Raw genomic sequence first — 23,559 nt, 5'->3', positions numbered from 1 at the left:
TCATTACTAGTATTTGTAATTAATGGAGGGATAATGGACATATCAGAAGAGTGAATTGTGTGAATATGAAGCGGAGCAAGATGCGCTTTCAGGTCTTTTGTAATTTGCAGAGTGAATATCTTTTTGCTCGTTAAAGGTGATTCTTTCAAGAGATTTTGTTTGAAATTTCTAGTTATGGAGATAGACTTAAAGTATTTCGTGTTTTGGTCCATATGCTAGCAATCTTAGCTCGTTGGGCCCAATAATCATGTTGAAATTTAAGATGGTTGTTATATTTTCAAAGGATACAATGATATTTTGGATGTGTAATAGGAAGTGGAGGGATTTGAAACATAATCCGTTTTATCTGATTAAGATCTTGCAAGGTCTTAGATAATTGATTTTGACAATTAGACATGAAGTTTTTTGCCCAAATCTTAGATTTAGTCTTGAGAAGTCACTTTCTCATATAAATATTGGACACCAAAGATCCCTTGTAGTTATAAGACCAATCATGTTTTAACAATATTAATGTAATCAAGATGTTGTATCCAGGAATTCTCGAATCGAAATGAATAATGTCTAAAGAAAGGTAGGTTTTTATAATAAAGAATAATACACTAGTGATCATGAAAGGAAGATGGTGTAATGTTAAAATTGTTGAAAAATAGGTGGTTGTGCAAATGTTGTATCAAGACGTTCCAATCTTTGTTTGTTTACAAAATTTGCACTGTCTGGATAGCCGATGAAACAATGCAAATCACTCGCCATTCTCTAAAGTTCTTCAAACACCAGTGACTTTACATCAATATCAGATATATGCTGCCGAAAAAAATATAATGAAAATATGAGCTTTGTCAATTTATTTTCTACTTAATACAGGCTACATAGAATTAAATCAAGTACTTCCGGAGTGTATAAAAAGAAGGTAATGCAAAATATGTCTCGAACCTTTTTATTTTGTGCCATCCCTTTGAACCGTAAAAATAATCTCTCAAACGCTGTATCGTCTACTTGGTAACCAAGCTGCTCCAATAAGATAAAAAAAATTAACGACAGATAAGAACTAAGAAGCCTACGTAATGTTGATATGAGTATAGTTTCACCGTTCTCCATCAAACGGTGTACATACATTAAAACTCTCTTGTTTAAAGTTATCTCAACCTTGTATTTTTCGATTTTTATACCTCACAATTAGTTTTACTCTTCTCTCTGTTATAAGATTTAAAAAACCCCACATATTTTTAGAACAAATTAAAAAATTAACTATATTTAATCTAATCAGTTATCAAATTTAAATCATTCTTCAAAAACAAACTCAATAATATTTATATTTTCCCTAATAATCAAAACCTAGCAAGTATTTCATGATTTATTTTTTTGTTTCATATTCATATATATTATTATATCTAAGATTTTTTAACCTATAAGATTTTTAACCATGTGCCACTATTTTGTTTAATAATTATTTACCATGTCATCGAATTTTACCCCTTAATCAAATCTCACTTTATTTTAATAACGAAAGCACACATGACATGAAACATAGACGAGTTATTATTAATCATCATACTATACCTGCAATCACTCTAATAAAATGCTTTGTCCTCTTAAAAAGATTTACATTTTACGATTTTTCGTGTTTATATTTTTTCTACAAGCACGAATCACATGTAAATAATTTTGAAGAAGCTTTCCTTCCGCCTTAAACCGACACTCAGTCATCTTGGAATCACATACAACATTCGTAGCAGGTCGATAAGTTAAGGATAACACGTTAGTTGTGCTTGAAGGTTTTAACCACATGAAACACAAATGCTCCAGTTGTGATGCCACTTTGCTCTTAAGTTGGACATGATAAAAGTTACGATCAAGTTGAATGGTCGTTTCTTCATCATGCTATGCTTCAGATGGGGCATGATGCCACCTAGGTTCCTCGTATTATCGATTGTGTTACATAAGAAACGTCTACTCTCAAAATTAATGGCCCGATGCATGGTTGGGTGGAGCCTACACGAGGTCTTTGATAGGGTGATCCGATGTCGCCGTATTTGTTCGTCATGTGTGCGGAGGTCTTGTAGAGCTTAATTGATAGGAGTGTTAGGAATGGATTACAGCATGGTGTTTGTATTTGTCGGGAATCGCCTACTATTTCGCACATTTTCTTTGCGGATGACAGCGTAATTTTTGCTAAAACTTTTCCTGAAGAGTGTGCCCATTTAACTAAAATTATCAGTTTATACGAGGGGACATCGAGTCAGAAAGTTAATTATGCTAAGATTGAGATCTCTTTTAGCAAAAATGTGAATATTGGAATTCGTACTTCTATTGTGAACCAGTTGGGCGTCACGGAGTACAACAACATACTAAGTATTTAGGCCTTCCTACGGAATTTAGAAGATCGATGAAGGTTGCGTTTATGAATATTAAGCACAGATTTGGGCCAGATTAAATGGGTGGAGTGGGAACCTTCTATCAAAAGAGGGAAAGAGACCCTAATCAAGTCGGTTATATTATGAGCCTTTTTCAAATTCTCGATGGCTTGATTGAGGAAATCCATATGATATTCACTAAATTTTGGTGGGGATCCGCTGATCTTCATCGAATTATCCGATGTAAGCGTTGAACAACTTCGTGCATACCGAAAAAGACTCGGCGGGATAGGGTTCAAAGACCTTACTAATTTCAACATGGCACTCTTAGCTAAACAGGGATGACGACTATGTCAAGGGATGGATTCGCTATTGTTTTGTTTCTTAAAGCTCGATATTTTCACAAATATGGATTTCTTGGATTCGGGACAAAGGAATAACCCAAGCTACTCTTGCAAAGTATGTGGAAAACTCATTCACCAATTCAGTAAGGGATGGGTCGGCGTATTGGTGATGCGCGTCGTGTTGCTGCCAACACGAAGTCTTGTATTCCTGACCTTCAAGCTTTTCTTATTCGTAATCATATTATCAATTCCCAGTCAGGACTAATGGTTTCTGATTTAATTTTGCAGGGTTCTAGACGATATAACTTGGAGCGATTGAATGCACACTTTAGCCTGCAAGATGTGTCAGCTATAATCAAGATTCCACTATCTTGGAGACAAATTGAGGACCGATTATTGTGGTGGAGGGACAAAAGGGGGGAAATTTACTGTACGATTGACATATTGGCATGGCGAATGCACTATGATTGATAATTGGCACGCATCACTAATTGATCCTACTCTTAATATGTGGCGCCTAATATGTGTTGGAACACCGATTTTCCGGGAAACTTTCCGGTGGGTTCCGGTTACCGGAGTTGTTGAATTAATATAGCGTTGACTTCGTCTTTGCGAGCACTTGAACATGGGATGTTTATTTGTGTGAATCAGGTTCCGGGTGAATGATAAAAGCTTGGTTAAAGGTAGGTCAAGGAGTGGATAAATGTGGCTTTAACGCACATTGAATGTGAGGGACTATTTTCTCCCACATTGGAAATGAAGAAGTTGAAAGGTGGTTTATGGATGTCTTTCAACCCACTAAGATTAAACTTGGTGGTAGAATTGACAGAACACCTCACCCCTTCCCCCCCCCCCCCCCCCCCCCCCCCCACACACACGTGCAGTCCGGTCCAGTCGCGGTCGTGGGCCGGTGGGCTCTTGGGCTATCTTTTTGGAGAACATCAGAGCCTAGTTTTGACTCTCCGAGTCAGGTCCAAAATTGTCCGAGACTGTGTCTGACTCGGCCGTCCCATGTCCTAGATTTCTTATAACCGTCTCATTAAACCCTCTCTTTATAAAACCGGCAATTATATGAGATTGTCCTACACAGAATTTTTGTTTCTCACCTCCAATTCTGTTTTTCATGGAGTTTGAGAGGTTACATGCATATCATAGAGTTCACGAGACTTTTGGATTGAGTGAAACAATCGGAAACAATTAGCAGTTTTATTCTGGGATTCTAGATGCCGAAAACCGTCTCACTAGCGGGCCGTTTTCCAAATTAAGGAGAGAGATCCGTCTCGGCTCTACTTGTCCTTAATCCGTTTACTTAATTCAGTATTGTAGTTCGATTCGTGTAGTTATTCAGTTGAGTCCATCTCATTCGTGTTACAGGTAGCATGTGTGTATGAAATACGGATTCTACAATATGGAGTATGACAACACCGTCCAAAGTTAAAAACTTCGCGTGTCTCTGATACACTACCTGTATAGGCGAATCTGCAGGGACGTCACGTGATCCCAGATGCAACCTACGATTGCTGCTCAGGAAGAAACGAGACTATTTGGCACGCAATTGCTGAATGCCCGACTGTTGAACATGCTTGGATTGGCTCAATTTTGTGGCAATGGCGGAGGGGTCATAATTTTTAATCATTCAATATGTCTACTGATGTTGTATTCGGACGTTGAGAAACAAAGCTAATGCGATTGTTTGAACCGCCCGCGAAATTCTGCAGGGTGGATAAGAACGTGCCTGTGGACCGGACCGCGCACGTGTGTGGTGAGTGTCTACTCCATTGTATAAAATATTAATATAACAAGAGTGGAGTGGTGTTTATATAGTGGGAATTGATCTCTCCCATTTTCAATGTGGGACAATTCTCCACCCAAAAACATCCCAAAACTTCACCCGGATCCATTCCAATCACCTACTTTGAGCAGCTTTTTCTCATTCACTCGGAACCCGGTTTTAGCGTATGAATATACCATATTCAAGAGCTGGCGGAGAGGAAGTCAATGGTTCCTTCTCCCGGCAATTCCGACCACCGGAGATAGCCGGAAAGCTGGCCGGAAGTTTGCTAAAAATCTGGTTCCAACAAATTTCACCAATGTTGATGTTCTGCGGGATGGTTTCCTTCAGTACTCTGCAGATTACTCCAGATTCCGCTCAAGCAGAGCGTTGCACAGATTGATGCAAGCTTCAACAGGTAACCAGTACCCAACACATTGCTACCGCCTCCTACTGGTATGCTCAAGATGAATACAGATGCATATATTGTGGGTGACGAATTTGGATTGGGAGTTGTGGTTCACGATTCTAATGGAGCTTTGTTACTTGTAGTTATAGCAAGCAAGAGCGTGCCGAAGTTTCAATCAAACACCATGGTGCAAACCTTGGCTCTTTGCTGGGGAGTTCAATTAGCTAATCAATGAAATTACAGGTATGCTAATTGTGGAGTCTGACTGCTCAATGCTAATTAATTGGCGAACTGCCCAATTCTTAACGCTTCATACAAATCACATGTCCTACAAGGCATTCTATCTTACCGTAGGTTCTTTGATGTTATTTCTTTCTCTTTTCTAAGGCCTTCTGGTAATACACTTGTCCATCTAACTGCTAGAATTAGTAATAGCTTGTCAAACAATGTAATCTATCTTTGTAACTTTTCACAAGGTGATGTTAGCTTATGCAATTCGATCTAATTTTAAGCATTGGTTTTCGTTCAAAGAAAAACAGGGTAAATAATTTTATTATTAGTTTAAACTTTAAAGCATATATAGTGTGAATAAATAAGAAGAAAAACCTGCTGTATTCGAGATTGTAAAGCATGGCGACCACTGCGAAAAGCATAAAAAGATCTGTTCAGATATATGCGCTAAATAAACAGATATTAATATGCACCATATGATTTCTTATGACGATGGTGAACTCAATCTCTAAGATAGATAAAACAATGGGAAAGAATAATAAAACTGAACCTGTATTTCCCAAGCACAATGCCAGAATTATTAGATCTAGATACCCCAATGTCCTCAGGTGACATTATTTCGTAAGTTCCTCTATGCTTGAGCACTCCATCCTGTAATTTTAAGTTTGTAATAGATTGTTATTTAATTTTTGGGGGGTTAACATAGATTATTATTTAATACCCATTGACTGAATTTAGACTGTTAAGTTTTTTCCCTTTCAATTCAATCAAATTAGAATCCAGTTGTTCCAGGGGAGCAAATAAATAGTAAATTCTTAATTAGTTTTTTTAGTGAAAATCTTTACCTTTAATCAATTTTTTTTTCTAATCTACTAGTATATAATATTAAAGGAATAAGAAAAGACAACTTCGCATTCACTTTCGCCAAATATCACCCCCACATTAAAAATTGAGTTTTTTGACACGTGTTGCTCCTACAGGCTCCGAATATACAGCCCCCGGCTCCATTAAAAAAAGTAATTAATTTTGGAAAATACAAAAAAGGCAAACATTTTAATTCTTACTCAATATGCAATGCTTTTAAATTAAGAAGATTGTAATAATCTGTCAGTTGTCATTAAAAGAAAAACTTGCTCTGAAAGTTTAGGATTAAATTTATAGTTTTCATTTAAAATTATTTCGTGAAATAAAATCTATATAAAAATGACAAGAGAAAAAAATCTAGATTCTATAGTTAATGAATTAAGGAAATATTTAAATCTACCAAACATATTTTTTTAAATCATATCAAGGAAAATGAAAAAAATGATATTTTCTGAAAATCTGGAAGACTGATTTTTAGTTTTCTCAAAAACTTAAATATTCTGATTTCCCCATTACATAATAAATATACTAATGTATATTCTAAAAACAAAAAGAATAGTAAATGGTTAGGAAAGAATTGTTACATATTTTGTTTTGTAAAATAATTTTGCAAACCTATAACAGACCTTGAATTGCACGTATTACAATTAAACATTTCTACATATGTCAAATAATATTCAAATCTTGTACATGACACAGGTATTACGCTAGTTATATATTAAAATGAGTTAGATTGGTCTTTTATTTGAAAGACAACAACAAATTTAAGTGTATAAAACAATATATTTAGAACTATTTATTGTACGTGCTATTATCAGTACCAAATGGGAATAGATAGGATAAGAAATTTCACCTGATGGATGCCTGATGCATGGGAAAATATATTCGCTCCAACGATGGATTTATTTGGTTGTAAAGCCAAACCACTATATTCTTCCACCTTCAAGTCAAAATTATTATATGTCAATTTTCACATGCTAATATCAAAGTAGTTTTATTTTTGGGAATTACAGAAAGTTGGTAGCTTATAGCTAGCAGAGGAAGTTGTGGGTAAATATTTGTTCAGATATATTAAAATAATTTAAAAAAAATAATAAAGGGTTTAATTGTAGTTAAAATACTTATTTTGGTAAAAAATAGAATATTTTCTAATTTTGAATTTGGAAAGTTTTAGGGAGTGCGATGAAGAGAATATATTTAAGTTGCATGATCATTTGCTCTAAAAGAATTTGCATGATCACCTTCAATATGACCACTTCTTTTCTCGGTGTTCACTTTTTTTTTCAGAATCTTTTTTTTTCTTCATCAACCAAATATCGACCTAAACTTAGCATTGGAATGTGAGTAATTTTAATCATATTTTCTAGATTTTCTTAATAATTATGCACATAAAAGTGATTAATAACAAGATTAATTTATTATATTGTAAATATTTTTAATAATAAATAATATTTCTAATAATAAATTATATGTTCACTTTAGAGTTTTGAGTACATACAACTAATCATAATTTTATAATAAATAGTTTAAACTTTTTTTTATACACGGCTAACAGTGGGGTTTCTGACCGAGTCAGACTACCCCGCATCATCAAAGACGATGATGGTCAAAAACTTAAAAAGGAAGTGACTAGCATCTCCCAAGCGCCGCACGAGATGTCCACCACTCACTGACAATCGAATCAGGTAAGCTGCCGTTCCAAATAAGATGCTTCCAGTCTTGGCTGAAATAGATGTCATTTGAAGAGACTTATGTCGAAGCTAGAAGATCTGCATCTCTGTTGGCTTCTCTGTAGCAATAATTCGTCTTGGTTCTTGCAAAAGTCGATAAAGTGTTCCGAATATCGAAGATGACAGATGATATATATCAAGGAACTTTACACCTGTTGTTAATGGCGTTAGTGAGTGAGAGATTATCTCCCTCCAGGATAACATGGGTGTTCTTGAGTTTCGTTGTTTCATTTATCGCGAGAAGAGCCTCTAGAGCTTCTGCTCGCAACGGATCTGTACTAATTATCTGTTTAAGATTTAAGAGTAAGATTTCCCCTGTGGAATCCCTAGCTAGAAGCGCTAAAAAGCCGATCCATTCGGTGATACTGAAGCATCAAAATTGATCTTGATCCATCCCGCAGGTGGCTTTCGCCAATGTGTGCGACGTCGTCTAGAGCATTTGTTTGATGTAGGTAAGTGGTTGTCAGCTTCATGAAGAAGGGCAGCCGACCAATTCATGTACTTGAAGAAAGCCATATCAGATAGGGAATGTTTGAGGGGTGTATGTTTAAATACAACATTATTGCGTTTGAGCCAGATATTGTGCCAGAGAAAACACATCTTGTTAGTTTTAGTGTTGTTGTCGAAAAAACAACTCAAATCCTCATAAAAATTATCGGACCGGGAAATCTGGTAGGAGTGGCCTAACTTTGCGGAATTGCTTAATCATTTGAACAATGTAGTGGCAGTCAAAAAACGTGAGACATTTTTTATGTCGTAGCTGCACATAGGGGACATTGTGGGGGAACTGAGTTTGCAAAACGATTTCTTCGTTCAGTTGTGGGAAAGCAGTCAGAAATAGCTTTCCATATGAAGTTTTGAATTTTAGGCGGATCCTGAACTTCCACATTGGACGTAAAATCGAGTGATTAGTTGAAGGGGTTGTTTGGTTGATTAGTGGAAGGGCCGATTTTGTAGTGAAGATCCGGATGACCAGAGCTTCGATATGAACGCATCGGCAGTGTTAGTTATCGGAATATAGATTTGCATGATCTGGTTGACAATGTGAATTGGGATAAGAGTAGCTAGATGAAGGGGGTTCCACTAGTGATTTGGAGTAATAAACTCGCTTACTTTTGTATGGATGTCATGGATCGCCGGATTTAAATAGGGTCTTAAGTCAATGTCCAGAATCCATCTATCTATCAAGAAATGTATGGACTGACCATTTCCCACTACCCAGAAAATCCATGAATGGAAAAGGTCACGTAATTGGATTAGTCTTGCGAATTACCATGACTGTTGGTGTTTCTTTTTGTATCCAAAAATACTAGAGTGGCCTAGATATTTTTCCGAAACAATGTGCACCATATGTTAGTAGGAGAAGAGATAATCTTTCAAAGAAGTTTTATTTGAAAAGCCATGTTAAGATGGGCAGCCTTATATCAACCGAGGCCTCCTATAGACTTGGGTCTACATATTTTATCCCATGCCAACAAGGGGCGTGGCTGAGGTATTATGTTTATTCCAGAAGAAGTTTCTGTTAATATCATCAATCTTGTTGCAAATGTCTACAGGTAATAGAAAGCTTGGCATCAAGTAGTTTGTTTTGGACAATAAATTCAATTGGATAAGAGTAGTTCTACCAGCTTGAGATAATGAATTCTCTTTCCACACAGAGAGTTGTCGAGTGAGCTTGGCAATAGCTTGCGAAAAACATTCGTTCTTAACCCTGGCTGCCACAATTGGAATGCCTAAATATTTTTCCATGGTCGTTGTAACTTGAATGTTGAGGATGGATGCAAGGCGTTGTTTCCTATTGTGGGGAATGTTTATTGAGGTCTGAAAAGAACTCTTATGGTAATTCATTGCTAATCCCGAGAGGTTTGTAAATTCGTGAAGGATGTGGTGAATATAATTTAATATGTCGTTCAAAAACGTTAGCGGAAATGATAGTGTCATCTACGAAATTAAGATAAGGCAGACACAGGTCGTGTCTAGATAGATTAATTTCAACCTTTGTGTTATAATTTAAACCTTTCATCTAAAGAGTCCTGGCCAGATATTCCATGAACAGTTTAAACGTTTCATTTTCATAAAGTATTCAGATGTATCTAAAACTATGCGTTTGTAAAAGTCTTATAAGTTATGACATAAGGTAAAATATGGAGTATTTGCATTGTAAGTGGTAGTTACCATGTGACAGGTGGGTGCAAGAAGACGGGTGTTGATTCCAGTATGTATGCCATGAAGCAAATCCTGACCACGGCATTTAATCCCATAATAACCTCCTCCAACGCTGCATTTCCGGCCCTTTCTCCGATGCCGTTGATTGTCCCTTCCACCTGCCGAGCTCCCGCTTCCACCGCCTGATAATAGGAGAACGAATTCGTGTTTATTATATACTTAGGTTTGTTATCTTTTAACTTTTAACGTGGGATACTATGCCAACTTGTATGTAGTAACAATTTATCATAGAAGAACTCTAATTTTGGGGGGAGTTTAAGAATGTAGTTAGTACGTACGGCTAAAGTGTTGGCAGTGGCAAGTCCAAGATCATCGTGACAGTGAGTTGAAACGACAACGTTTTCGATGCCTCTTACATTGTTAAGAACGCCAATAGTAAAGTTGAACCACTCGTTTGGGAACATATATCCCACTGTGTCCGCCAGAATCAGGGTTGTTGCTCCTCCTTCGATTGCTTCTTCCATTACTCTATATAGAAATTCCTTCTTTGTCCTGTACATACGTATACGATATTCAAGTGAGATTATATGCTCTAGGTCGAATATACAATTTTAACAGAATTTCGATATGATATAATATTGTCAAAGTGTTAAAGATTTTAGTCCCTTAATTGTAGGGTTTAGTTTTCTACAGTAAATTGAAGAGGCTTAACCTAGAGGCATCTTCAGCTCCAAAAGCAATGTCGTTTATACCGAGGCTACGGGCATAGAGCAATGAGTCCTTGACAATCCTAAGTACCTCGGCTCTGCTTTTTCTAAGCTTGTGTTTCATGTGAATCTCGCTGGTTGCAATGAACAATGTAATCCTCGGATGCTTGGCTTCCCTAACCGCCTCCCAAGACGAGTCTATATCCGCTTTCAAGCACCTTGATAACACGTTAATCACTGGCGCCTCCACCTTCATACTACCTATCATTTAATTAATTAATATTCGTTGTATCAACAAAATATTGTCTTTGTAGATCGAAAATAGTCATTTAACAAAAATATAAAATTCTGAAAGAGGAGTTTAAAAAAAATCATGAAAAAAGTTAGCCATTTAGTAAAGATGGGATGACAATTCATTTAGAGAAGATGTCAAGAAATAAACAAATGGAGGATAAGAATTGAACAAAACACTTTTTGGCAATGTATTGAGCCCTTACAAGTTGGGCTAGAAAGTATTAATTAATTTGTGTTAATAATAAGGATTTTCACTTTTTGGCAATGTATTATTGAGCCCTTACAAGTTGGGCTAGAAAGTATTAACTAATTTGTGTTAATAAAGAGTCTTTGAATCTCCCATTATCTTCTGAATTCGCCGCCGATAATTATGGTAAACGGAGCAAAATTATACGTGTTAATAACATAATTTTTTCACTAAAATTACGTTATTAAAATCGGGATTCTATTAGGGCTCGTTTGGTATTAACATCTAAATATGAGGTATATGTATCAAAATATGGGTATGAGGTATCGGGTATGGGTATGAGATATCTGATATGGGTATGGATATACTTGATATACTCATTTTTGGAGAAATATCAAAAACACACTCTAATATTATTTTGATATACATACCTGATATACTTATCCACATACCAAACAGAATATATCAGTTTGATATTGATGTACTGATTATACCGAACACAGGTATGAGTATGACTGATATCTAATACTCATACCTGATATCTAGATATCAATGCCAAACAAGCCCTTATTGTCTTGAAGAGGACGATTTCTACTAGGGGTGTTCATCGGGTTCTGTTTTTTCGGGTTTGAGCCAAACTGAACCGTACCCAACATAAGCGGTTTGGTTTTCGGTTCTTGAACATTCAAATATTCGGTTTTCGGTTTATATGGGTTTAGTTCGGTTCGGTTTAAGCCGATTTAAAAGCATTCAATTTATTCGAACTAGGAAGGTATGAATTTGTACTATTTGTTTTGTGTGTTTAGTTTGGTTCAATTAATTGTATAATATATTTATTTATTCTAATTTATGCCGAAGATTCGGAGAAGGCGTTTTTTCTTATTTTCACTCTTTTGGCCTTTAGGAGAAGTGAAATTTTGAATTGTTGGGATGAATTTGAAGACAAAAACTATGTTGTAATTTATTTCATGTTTTGTTTTAGTCTTTTGGGTGAATGAATTGTGGAGAAAAAGTTTTAAGACTTAAAAGATGAAATTGAAGGGAACATTTTGGTTTTTCCAAAGGTTCAACGTATTCTAATCATATATTCGGTTTTTTGGGATGGAAATTAGGAATAATCGAATAAGGCACATGGACTGGTTTATAACATTAAAATGGGCTGAAAGTAAACAAACTACGTTGGTTTACACATTCCTACGCGATACGAGCCTATAATGAATCTGATTACTTTGAGTGAATTTGTATGACATATCTTGACATGTAAACTAATACGAATGTATATACAGATTAATTCTCGCGTTTAATAATCAGAGCTAAAAGTAAAAAAACGTAGTCCTTACTCCTTACCAGTCCCCACAGTTAAGGCAATGTGCTTGACCACCTCACATGTCTCGGGTGAGGCGGCGGGGAAGCCGGCTTCAATGATGTCGACACCGAGGAGTGCCAGCTGGCGGGCTATTTTGACCTTCTGATCCGGGGAGAAGTTGACGCCAAGAGTCTGCTCGCCATCACGTAACGTCGTGTCCAAGACTCGAACGTAAGACGGGTCTGATATCTTGTTCGGGATGTATTTGGAATTGGGTCGTTGATTGTTTGACCAACAAGAAGAAATGTTGCATTTTGATCGCTTACCCAATAGGATTAAGTACTGATTTTTTGCTCGAATCGAAAGAAAATGGGGAGGAGGTTTAGACAACGGGAGGCCATATCTAGGTGGAGATCGGAGACAAGATGTCACAACTTCAATTAGTTAATTGGTTCACGTCCGACAGTATATGTATATATAGTTAATGCGTCTATTAAAATACAAATCGGTTTGTTTGATTGAAAATCAAATCCTAAAATAAACTAATAAATTTATCATGATAAAATAATTAAATCAATTTGTAGCCGAAGCATTTCAATATAATTTACAGGGGCAATTTATCCTGAGAAGTTGTAGTAAACTGAAATATGGGAAGTAATAGGAGCCGTCAGATTAGAAGAATGGAGCGTCCAGATTAAATCAGCAATGATTTTTAAATTTCATCAAAAATGTCATTTTTGTAAATAGAGAGATAGATTGATAATATGGGTAAGATTAGAAATACAGGTGAGGTTAAAAGCAACTCTTTACAGGTAACTCAACCCTAAAACCAAAAAATCTCTCTACTCTTCCCTCGTCTCTCGTCTCCTCGTTCCCTCTCAATTTCTCGCTAGAGCTTCGAATTCCGCCCTCCGATCGAAGACGGTAGCTCTACCCTGTCGCTTTGTTGCTCTACCTCGCCAAGGCGACTCAACACCACCGAAGACGGTAGCTTCCTCGGCTGCAATATTTGGAGATGGAGAACATGAATACAAATTACTTCGGTAATTGTTCGATTACTTCTTCCAATTCGGCTTTATAGTTTCAATTCTTTATATTACTTGATTTGAATATGAAAATTGTTGATTTATTATGGTTGGTAGAATTTGGTGAAATTTCTTACTAGTGTTCATAATTGTGAAATTGTCTAGTAGATGCAAAATTGTATTTGAATGTTAATGTGATAATTGTTGCTGTGAAATTGTCTAATAGCTGCAAAATTGCTTGAAGAAATTGCTTGGGGAAGTCGATTTGGTTGATAATGGTCAAGACTTAATCGATTGTTCATAAACACTTGTTCATTATTCATGATTGAGGACTTTGTATTCATGGTTATTCTCAAGGTTATGTGTTCATGTGTTGACCTCTACTGCATGACTAAGGGGGTATTTGTTCGTTGTTTGTAATATAAAGATGTGGATAGATATTTCTTGTTGATTTCTTTGATTCTACTGAAATCGATTATTCATAAACAATTATTCATTGTTCATGATTGAGGAATCTGTGTTCATGGTTAATCTCAAGGTTAGTGTTCAGAGAAGTAAGTCTTCACGTAAATGTTGGGGGGAATTTCGTGGGCCTGATTTTCGATCCATATAGCCAGATTTTATCATGAGCCAAAGGCCCAAAGAAAGAGGAAATGTAGGGGGACATTTATTCCCCTATAAATAGTGATAGGTCAGAAGTACACATGGGTCAGCTTTTTGCAACACTGAAACTCTGCCAAAATTTACAAAAAAAGTGACGGTGGAAACGTTTTACTTTGGGAAAAATCCAAAAGTTCCTCGAGTAGCTTTTCTTCCTCACGAAAGCTCGAGTCCTATTTTGCCTTCCTCTCTCTCTCTCTCCCTAAACACTTTTAACCCTCAATTGAGCTTCGACTAACTTGGGCGTCGAAGAGCCAAATCCAGAGGAAGATCCCCACTGGGTTTGGTTGTGCATGTACTGCGGTGAGGAGGAACTGAAGGAAATCGACGATCCATTCAAGACTCTTGGCGCCCTTAATCAAGCTTTCCCTCAGTAAAGAATAGCAAAGGTAGATCTTCAGCCTCTCGAAGAAGAAGTGTTGTCTCGACGAGATTCCTGGGCATCAACACTGGCGTCGACCGTGGTTTTGTTCTAACACAATTAAGCTAATCAAGAGTTTGCAAGATGGCAAGCGCTAGCAATGCATTGAACAGACGTCAAGGGTCTGGTTCTCGAGCAACGTCCGAATCCAAAACAATACCACCAGGAGCAGAACCCGCGCAACTAGCGATGAGACGCCGAGTATAACGACTACCTACTTTGGAAGGAAACAAAAAGCAACAATAAGAAGAACATAAGAGGCTTCGACAAGAGGCCGATGAGAGGCAATACCAACAGGACGAAGAGAGGAGGATCCTGTTGGAGGAAGAGGCAAAGCTCTTACGGGAAAGAGAGCTCGAGCACATCGAGAACCAACCTCGACCAACCCCCCGTCCACATGCCCCAGAGTGCGGCGCAATCCCATTGCGCCATTTTGCACCACCTCGGCACCCGAATGGTCAGTGAGAAAGGGACTATGAGCCCTAACAAACCCCTTTAAGAGCACACACACCCGTGTACGAGCGGAAACTTCTGCCCTCAAGATTCTACGAGCCCTACGATCCGCATAACCCACAACTAAAATTCCACGAGCCCCACTACAACCCTTACGTCAATCAAATGCCCGAGTACCCTAACCACGATCATCTTATGGGACCTCGGCCGGGCGGTTTTCTCTGCGCCCAACCCAGCCCTTTCCCAGTCCACCAGGTCAGTGCGGAGTCAAAATCGAGAGGAGGAACTATCTTCACCGACCACATCGTCAATACCCCAGTACGCGACGACTTCAAAAACCCAAAGTTGAAGGATTATACAGGCACCAAAGATCCTTGAGATCATATGAATCGATACCGCTATGCAATGCGGACAATGCCACTATGTGCAAGGGTTTCTCAAACACGTTATCAGGGACCGCCCTTTCATGGATGCTCTTGCTGCGTAAGCATACAGTCCAGAACTTTGATGACCTCGAAGAATATTTCGTAACCCATTTCAGCACCTTTAAGAAGCACAAGGTAATGATGTTACAAACTCAAGGGGTAAAGGAAAAGATGGGCGAGTCCCTGGAGTCCTACGTCAAGAGGTTTACATCAATAGCGCTCGAGGCGCATGATTTCACCGAGCAGGGGGCTAGACAAGCTTTCTTCAGAGGGTTGTTAGACGACTTGAACTTCAAAGACAACATGGACGAAAACACAAGTACCTCAACTATGATCAGATGTTATAGAAAGCATACGGCCAGATCGAATCTGACAAGATCATAAGGCGGAACCAATTCCAAGAGGTCTCAAGGAAGGAAAGCCATGTATCAGGTGCCAGTCACAGAGGAAACTAGATATGGGGACCCAAGAAATAACCTGAGCAAGCCTCCAGGGCCCCATCCCTTCAGACGCAAGGAGGTCAAGGCCAACCGCAATTCCAGGTACATAACAAATGGCTGTTGTGCAGGGAAGTAGAGGTCGAGGTAGACCACATGTGCCCCCGGCTCGAGGGATGTGGTGCGCTAAACACCATAGCAATAGTCACAATATCGCCGAGTGCCGATGTAACATCTCCAGTCTAGCCGCTACCCACATGGGCTGGACCTAGCATTGAAGGCATCAGGGCTACAACCCATGCAACCCAACCCATCTCCTCCTTATAAATGAAGGCAGGGAGGTTGTTGCTAGGGAGAATCAAACCCCTGGCCTTTTGACATATCCTCCTTACTTAGAGAGATATATCACCAGTTGAGTTGTAGATCAACTTGTGATATATCTCTCCAAGTAAGGAGGATATGTTAAGAGGTCAGAGATTCAGTTCTCCCTGGCAACAATCTCTCTGCCTTTATTTATAAGGAGGAGATGGGTTGGGCTGCATGGGTTGCAGCCCTGAAGGCATCAGGGTTGTAGCCCATGCAGCCCAACCCATCTCCTCCTTATAAATAAAGACAGGGAGGTTATTGCCAGGGAGAATCGAACCCTTGACCATTAGCATATCCTTCTTACTTGGAGAGATATCACCAGTTTTTTTGTTCTCCAATCTAGCCGTTACCACCACATGGGCCGGACCTAGCACTGAAGGCATCAGGGATGCAACCCATGCAACCCAACACATCCCCTCCTTATAAATAAGGGCATGGAGGTTATTTCTAGGGAGAATCGAACCCTTGACCTTTAGAATATCCTCCTTACTTGGAGAGATATGTCACTAGTTGAACTGCAGTTCAACTGTGACATATCTCTCCAAGTAAGGAGGTTATGATAGAGGTTAGGGGTTGGATTCTCCCTGGCAACAACCTCCCTGCCTTCATTTATAAGGAGGAGATAGGTTGGGCTACAACCCTGATGCCTTCAGTGCTAGGCCCGGCCTATGTTGGGTAGCGGCTAGACTGGAGATGTTACAAAAAATGCCTTTATATCACCAATTTTTTTTCTGACATCTCTAGTCTAGCCGCTACCCCCACATGGGCCGGACCTAGCACTGAAGGCATCAGGGATGCATCCCATGCAACCCAACCCATCTCCTCCTTAGAAATAAAGGCATGGAGGTTATTGCCAGGGAGAATCAAACCCCTGACCTTTAGCATATCCTCCTTACTTGGAGAGATATGTCACCAGTTGAACTGCAAATCAACTAGTGACATATATTTTCAAGTAAGGAGGATATGCTAAAGGTCAGGGGTTGGATTCTCCCTGGAAACAACCTCCCTGCCTTTGTTTATAAGGAGGAGATAGGTTGGGTTGCATGGGCTGCAATCCTGATGCCTTTAGTGCTAGGTCCGGCCCATGTGGGGTAGCGGCTAGGCTAGAGATGTTATAAAAAAATGTTTTTTGTGGGGTAGCGGCTATGATGTTGATATCCGAAACCACTCGCAACCCATACTAGTTGCAGTTCTCGGACACTGATGTGGTTGAGTGGGCGAACAAGAGGGCCGATCCGCTCATCGTCCACATTCAGTTAGGGATCAAAATTGTTAATAGGGTGATGGTGGACACAAGCAGCACGACATATATAATCTACTGGGAAGCTTATCAGAAACTCGGCCTCGACCCATCCAGGCTACGATCAACAAAATGTAACCTCGTAGGGTTCACAAGAGACTCAGTAAAGGCACTCGAGGTAGCAACAATAGATATGATCTTGCGTGACAAAGATGGACCTCGGCGAAGCTGTGCAATCGATTTTCTTGTCATCCCACTAGCATCGTCGTATAACAGAATCCTAGGCAGAGACTCACATAATCGATTCGAGGCCGTGGTGTCGATCAGTCATTTCTGCCTCAAATTCCCAACCTGGAGCGGCACTGGAATTGCTCGAGGTAACTAGGAGGAAAGTGAAACATGTTATATCCAAGTAGAGCGGAATGATAAGAAGACAGCGCACGGGCATCAGCTCTACCTCTCGGGGTCACTTTGTACATAGGACGAGGTAGACCTAGACCCTCGAGAAGCCTCCAAATCAACCTCGGACGAAGACGCACCTCCGACCTCCATTGACGTTGAAAAACATGCTATCTCACCATTTGGTGTTGGAGAGCAGGAAATTATATGTCGGCCAAGGACTACTTCCGAAGCTCATGTCGGGATCCTCGGGAGATATTTTCGCTTGGACCCCAAAAGACCTCAAAGGCACCCCCGAGGTACTGGCTCATTCACTTACTATTGACCCGCAGGTAACACCTCGGAGGAAAAAGAAGAGAAAGAAGGCCGGTCCTAAGAACGAGGCCGCAACGACGGAGCTCGTAAGATTACTCAAGGCAGGGTTTGTACAGCCCATACAGTACCCGTCTTGGCTCGCTAATGTTGTCATAGTACCGAAGAAGGAAAGGAGCAAGTGACGCATATGCGTCGATTTTACTGATCTGAACAAAGCATGACCGAAGGATAGTATCCTCTCCCATCTATTGATCAGCTCGTCGACTCAAAAGCGGGTCACGAGGCTCTAAGCTTCCTCGATGCCTACTCGAGGTATAACCAGGTGACGATGAATCCAGCCGATGCAGGCCACACTGCATTTATAACAGATTAAGGCACTTTCCGCTACAGAGCTATGGCCTTTCGCCTTAAGAATGTAGGGGCCATTCTCCAGAGGCTAGTGGGCAAAGTCTTCCAAGGGTAGATTGGCAAAACGGTCGAAGCTTATGTCGACGATATAGTAGTAAAGAGAAGAAACCAAAAAGATCATCGGAGGGACTTGCGCGAGGTGTTTGACACTGAGCAGCGATATGGCATGATTCTGAATCCGGAGAAGTGTGTGTTTGGGGTCACCAAAGGCAAGTTCTTGGGCTTTTAAATCAGCTCACGAGGCATTCAAGTAAACTGACAGACGTAAGACGGTCGTTGTTCCTATCAAAGATATCCAACTAAACAATCCACTAGTAATGTGGTAAGTCGGATTTGAATCCCAAGAGAGCCACAACGATAGCTTATTTCTATTGTGTTACTTAGTAGTAACTAGGGGGTTTTTGATTGTAATACTAAACTAGCAATAATAAAGCAAATAAATGTTGAGTTTGTAAACAATAATGATGGAAAGCTCACTCCTTTAGCATCAGCGCATTATTCTTATGGAATGTTGATCATTGAATTCTATTAATCCTATATTCCTAATTATCTAATCCGGTTGTCCTACTCTTTGTTCGTAAATAGCAACTAGTCCAAATAGTCATAGAAACCCTTGTTGTAAGCAATAACCAAATAAATCCTAAGGTTCAAAAGCGCAACAGCATAAAGATCAAAGATAAGTAGGCATGTTCAATACCATTGGCAAATAGTCGATACTCGACACATGTTTATAATCTCTACAAAATAAGCACTCGCAAATAGTCTATGCAAATTCTGATTGCTACCTAAAAGACAAGACTTTTCAAATCGAATTATCAAGCCTAGCAATATGATGGATAATAATCAACCTAGTTGCGCACCTAGATAAAATCAAGATCAATCAATAGACAATAAAGCACAAGAGATCATAAAACAATCTTGAAATTAAACTTAGAACATAAACATAAGAATTCTCACAAGCTCTTCCTAGAATAATGGCTTCAACCTAAGAGTGAACTAAAAGGATCTTAGCCAGACATAGCCAATCGAAAGAAATACATAATTATGATGAAAACAAACCAGGGAGGATGATGAAAGTGGAACAAAGGTGGAAGCTTTCTTCTTGGCTGCTGAATTTCTAAGGATGAAGTTGGAAAAAGTGAATGAATAATAATCTAACCTAATTTCTAAAGGCTTATATAGTATCTAGTAAAAGGGAAATAAAATAAATCAAAATAAATCAAAAGATGTGGAAAAACTGATAAAAATCTCGGATAAAATCTTCGTTTAAGTCCCATCTGGCTCCGCTTCGCGATCGATACATGTAGGTCGCGGTCGAGACATGTCAACTGAGGCTCGATCGCGACATATCTGTCACGGTCGTGACAGATTCTTCATAAACATGCTGTTCGTATAATTGCCATAACGTTTGGCTCACAACTCCGATCGAGCTCATCGTTTGAGGTAATCAAGTAGACTTCAATATATAACTCCTCGAATTGGAATCACCTCAATCGCACATCGGATCAGGGAGAAAGAGCCATCTCAACTCAGCTCAGCATCTCAGCACTTCTTCTCGGCACTTCTTCTCTTCTCTTCAATGATTGAAGCGCGTCTTCGACCCTCTTCTCTTGGTGTAGGCGTGGTATACTTCCTCTAGCTCCATCCCGAATGCACTAAAAGTGAGCACAACCGGTATCTCCATGATAAAACCACTAAATAATGCTTACGAGCATCCCGCAAATCCATAAATGAACACCAAATCGGATTCCGGGAATACCACTCGATAAGCACCTAAACACCACTAATCCTAAGCTAATAGTCGCTAGTTAACACCATATAATAAGCTCCTATCAAACTTCCCCATACTTAAACCTTGCTCGTCATCGAGTAAGCAAAATAAAACTCACTCCTCCTATAAGCACAAAGGTCTACAACAAGTGTAGAGACAGCCTGCTAGCGACTTTACTTCAAACTCCAAGTGTAATCGAGTACTATCCTAACTCCGATCTATCTTCTTATGTCTCCGAGATGTCCTACCCAAAACCCTCCTTATTTCTCCACTTCATATGTCACCACTTCATAACAATATAAAATCGAACTAAGTGGTGTGCCTTAAAGCACAAGTGGAATCCTAATCTCCTCTAAGGGTAAGGGTACATAAATATATCATAATGAAGATAAAATCGAGTCTCTCACTCGCTTATACACTTCTTATTCCTCCTCTTCAAGTAATGTCCTAAACCACTAATCAATATAATCATTCCATACATCACAACCACCAATCCTAATTCAAAAATCTGCATAGCACAACCACAACAATATGCATCAAACTCAAAGAAATAAAAATCTAATCCTAGAATCTAATACAACAGCCATAAGTGGGTAACAAATCTGATGAACTAATGAAAGGGTGAGCATGGAAAGTGTGGATAATAATAATAAGCTCAAAAACAAAGGAATAAAAGGCTAAAACTAACTTCTTATCCCTCCTTGGTGAATCCTAAAACCCGAGACATTCCTTCAACTCCTTTCTTATGTCTCCGACGTCGATATAGATGTAATCAATAGAATCAATCACAAACAATGTAATAACGGCGCCCTTTTGGGTTTTCACCAAAATTCTAAGTGGTAGGAACTTTTTCTTTTCTTTTTATTTTTATTTTCAAGCACCCACCTTTTCCTTTATATCCATTTTTACTTGGTTTTTATTCTTATTTTTTATTTTTTTCTGATTTTTTTAATTTTTTTGTTGGAGCCCCCCTTTTCGATCCATTCCATTTTTACTCTCCCGGGTTTTTTTCTGATTTTTTTCTTTAAAATAAAACGATGCAAGAGTTCAAGAAATATCCGTACAGACTCGATCAAAAAACAAACAAAATAGTTCAGCAAAGACTCGAAAAACATAAAGAAAATCAGCGGAGTAGCAAAAGAAAACCAAAAACAGCATCATAGAACTCCTCGGTACGTCAACTCCTCTCCCCACACTTGAATAGCGCATTGTCCTCAATACAGCAAAAGAGGACATCATAAAAAGGGAAGAGGGAGAAGGTACCCCAATCACCCATTGTCGTCGTTGTCAGAATTGAGCTGAGAGTCAGACCGTATTGTTATGTGTGGGTCGCGATCGCGACATCTCTACTGGGATGAAATCTCGATCGTGATGCCTAGGTCGCGATCGCGACATGGTCGAATTTGGGTGGTTTGTGTCGGTTTGACTTCTCCAATGGCTTCCTACCTTTTAGCTCCGCGGATTTACCTAAGAAAGACACTAAGAACAAAACAAAATAATGGGAGAAACGTTAGTATACTCCCTCGGGTTGCCTCCCGATCAGCGCCTTAGTTAGCGTCAAGACACGACGTAGAATGATTCAACCATTTTCACTTAATCCCTTCAGGATCGCATCATCTAACAACAACTTTTTGAACCACGGTTGGAAAGGTTTGAACCTTAGACCATTCTCTTCCTTAACCACCCATTTTTTCTTGGGTTTCTTTTTCTCCTTACCTTCCCCACACTTAGACTTAACCTTGGGCTTTGTCTTTGTTTTCTTCGTATCCTGCACAACAGCTTTAGCAGGTTTCTTTCCCTGTGTGGTTAGTGAGGTGGGGCTACTGCCCAAAACATCATGCGACCCTAGTTCGGGGGGTTTAATAACGTCAGTTATACAAAATACCGAGCCATCATCCAGGGGTTGTTTCGTAGTTTCATATATGTTAAAATTGACAACATCCCCGTCAAACTCGAGCGTAAGCGCCCCGGTATCTAGATCTAATTTTGTTTTGGCTGTCCGTATGAAAGGTCTACCTAGAAGGACAGGGGTGGCCCGCGTATCATGATTATCATCTAGCACATAAAAATCTGTAGGAAATATAAGGTCCTCTACCATAACCAACACATCTTCGACTAACCCATTCGGGTAAACCGTAGACCCCTTAGCTAGCTGAAGCACAACCCCTATTTTTCTCATAAGTCCTAATCCTAATGATTTGTATAATGGTAAGGCAAAACATTAATAGAAGCACCTAAATCTAGCATGGCCCTATCAATTTTAGTTTTACCTATAGTGCAGGGGATACTCACCATCCCTGGATCTGAGTGCCTGGTAGCCATCTTTCGTTGGATGGCCGCAGAAACTCTTTCGCTGACCTGAACCGTCTGCCTTCCTTGTAACTTCTGGCTTCTCTTCCTAGTGCAGAGCTCCTTTAAATGTTTAGCATAACGAGGAACACTCTTGATGAGGTTGAGAAGAGGGATATTCACCTTACACTTACTGAGCGTTTCAAAGATCTCCTTGTCATCACGGACATCAGCACTTAGCCGCGGTAGAGAGGGTTGGTCAAGATCATGATTAGGGAAACTGGGGCTAAGTCGCGATCGTGACATTGTGTCGCAGTCGTGATCCTTTTCGATCATTTTTTCGGAAACTAAAGTACCGTCATCTCGGTCATGATGTGCATGTCGCGATCGCGACATCTCTACTGGGGACAAATCTCGATCACGACCTTCTTGTCTCGGTCGTGACATTGGCTCAGGAATCTCCTCTGTGGCCGAATCTCTGTTACGACATTCTTGTCTCGGTCGTGACAGATGTTCAGCCTCTTCTTCTTCTACCTTTTCATCGAGATGTTGTCCACCTCGTATCATGATGGCGCTCACATTCCCCCTCGGAGCTGCTACAGCTTGCGATGGTAACTTTCCCGAGCTCTGCTGTTGTAGGTTATTAACTGCCTCCGCTATCTGTGCGGCCTGCTTCTCTAGACTTCGTATGCTTGACTCGGTTGTTTGAACATGCGCGGTGAAGTGCTTTGTCAATGTTTGCAGCATCTCTCATGTTGATGGTTCTTCGGTTTGCTGCGGATACGGGGCACGGTAGGAGTTGTTTTGATATTGATTCTGGTAATACCCTTGATTCTGTCCTAAAACCGGATCGTTTCTCCTAAAACCAAAGTTGTCATTTCCCCGCTGATTATAGTTGTTGTTGTTGTTCTCATACCGAGGTCTAGGAGGTCCAAAACCTCCTACAGCATGCACTTCAGCAATGGGTTGGTCCTGGAGTTGCGGGCACAT

The 23,559-nt window shown here is 39.5% G+C and overlaps 1 protein-coding gene across 1 annotated transcript; it reads right to left on the bottom strand.

Moving 5' to 3' along the window:
- Positions 1–753: 753 nt before the first annotated feature.
- Positions 754–14,381, bottom strand: LOC141249459 (uncharacterized). Its single transcript, XM_073669619.1, is given in 14 exon segments — positions 754–801; positions 931–1,005; positions 5,482–5,515; positions 5,657–5,757; positions 6,824–6,910; positions 9,876–9,958; positions 9,961–10,048; positions 10,205–10,418; positions 10,579–10,830; positions 12,395–12,763; positions 12,969–13,000; positions 13,295–13,433; positions 13,523–13,670; positions 14,285–14,381. Coding segments are annotated over 14 exon segments (1,767 nt in total).
- Positions 14,382–23,559: the final 9,178 nt, after the last annotated feature.

This window comes from Phyllobates terribilis, unplaced genomic scaffold, assembly GCF_046119375.1.
Source record: "Phyllobates terribilis strain yellow unplaced genomic scaffold, ASM4611937v1 Scaffold_4561__1_contigs__length_59480, whole genome shotgun sequence".
NCBI lineage: Eukaryota > Metazoa > Chordata > Amphibia > Anura > Dendrobatidae > Phyllobates > Phyllobates terribilis.
Note: the sequence above shows the minus strand (reverse complement) of the source record. Positions and strands in the feature narration are given on the sequence as shown.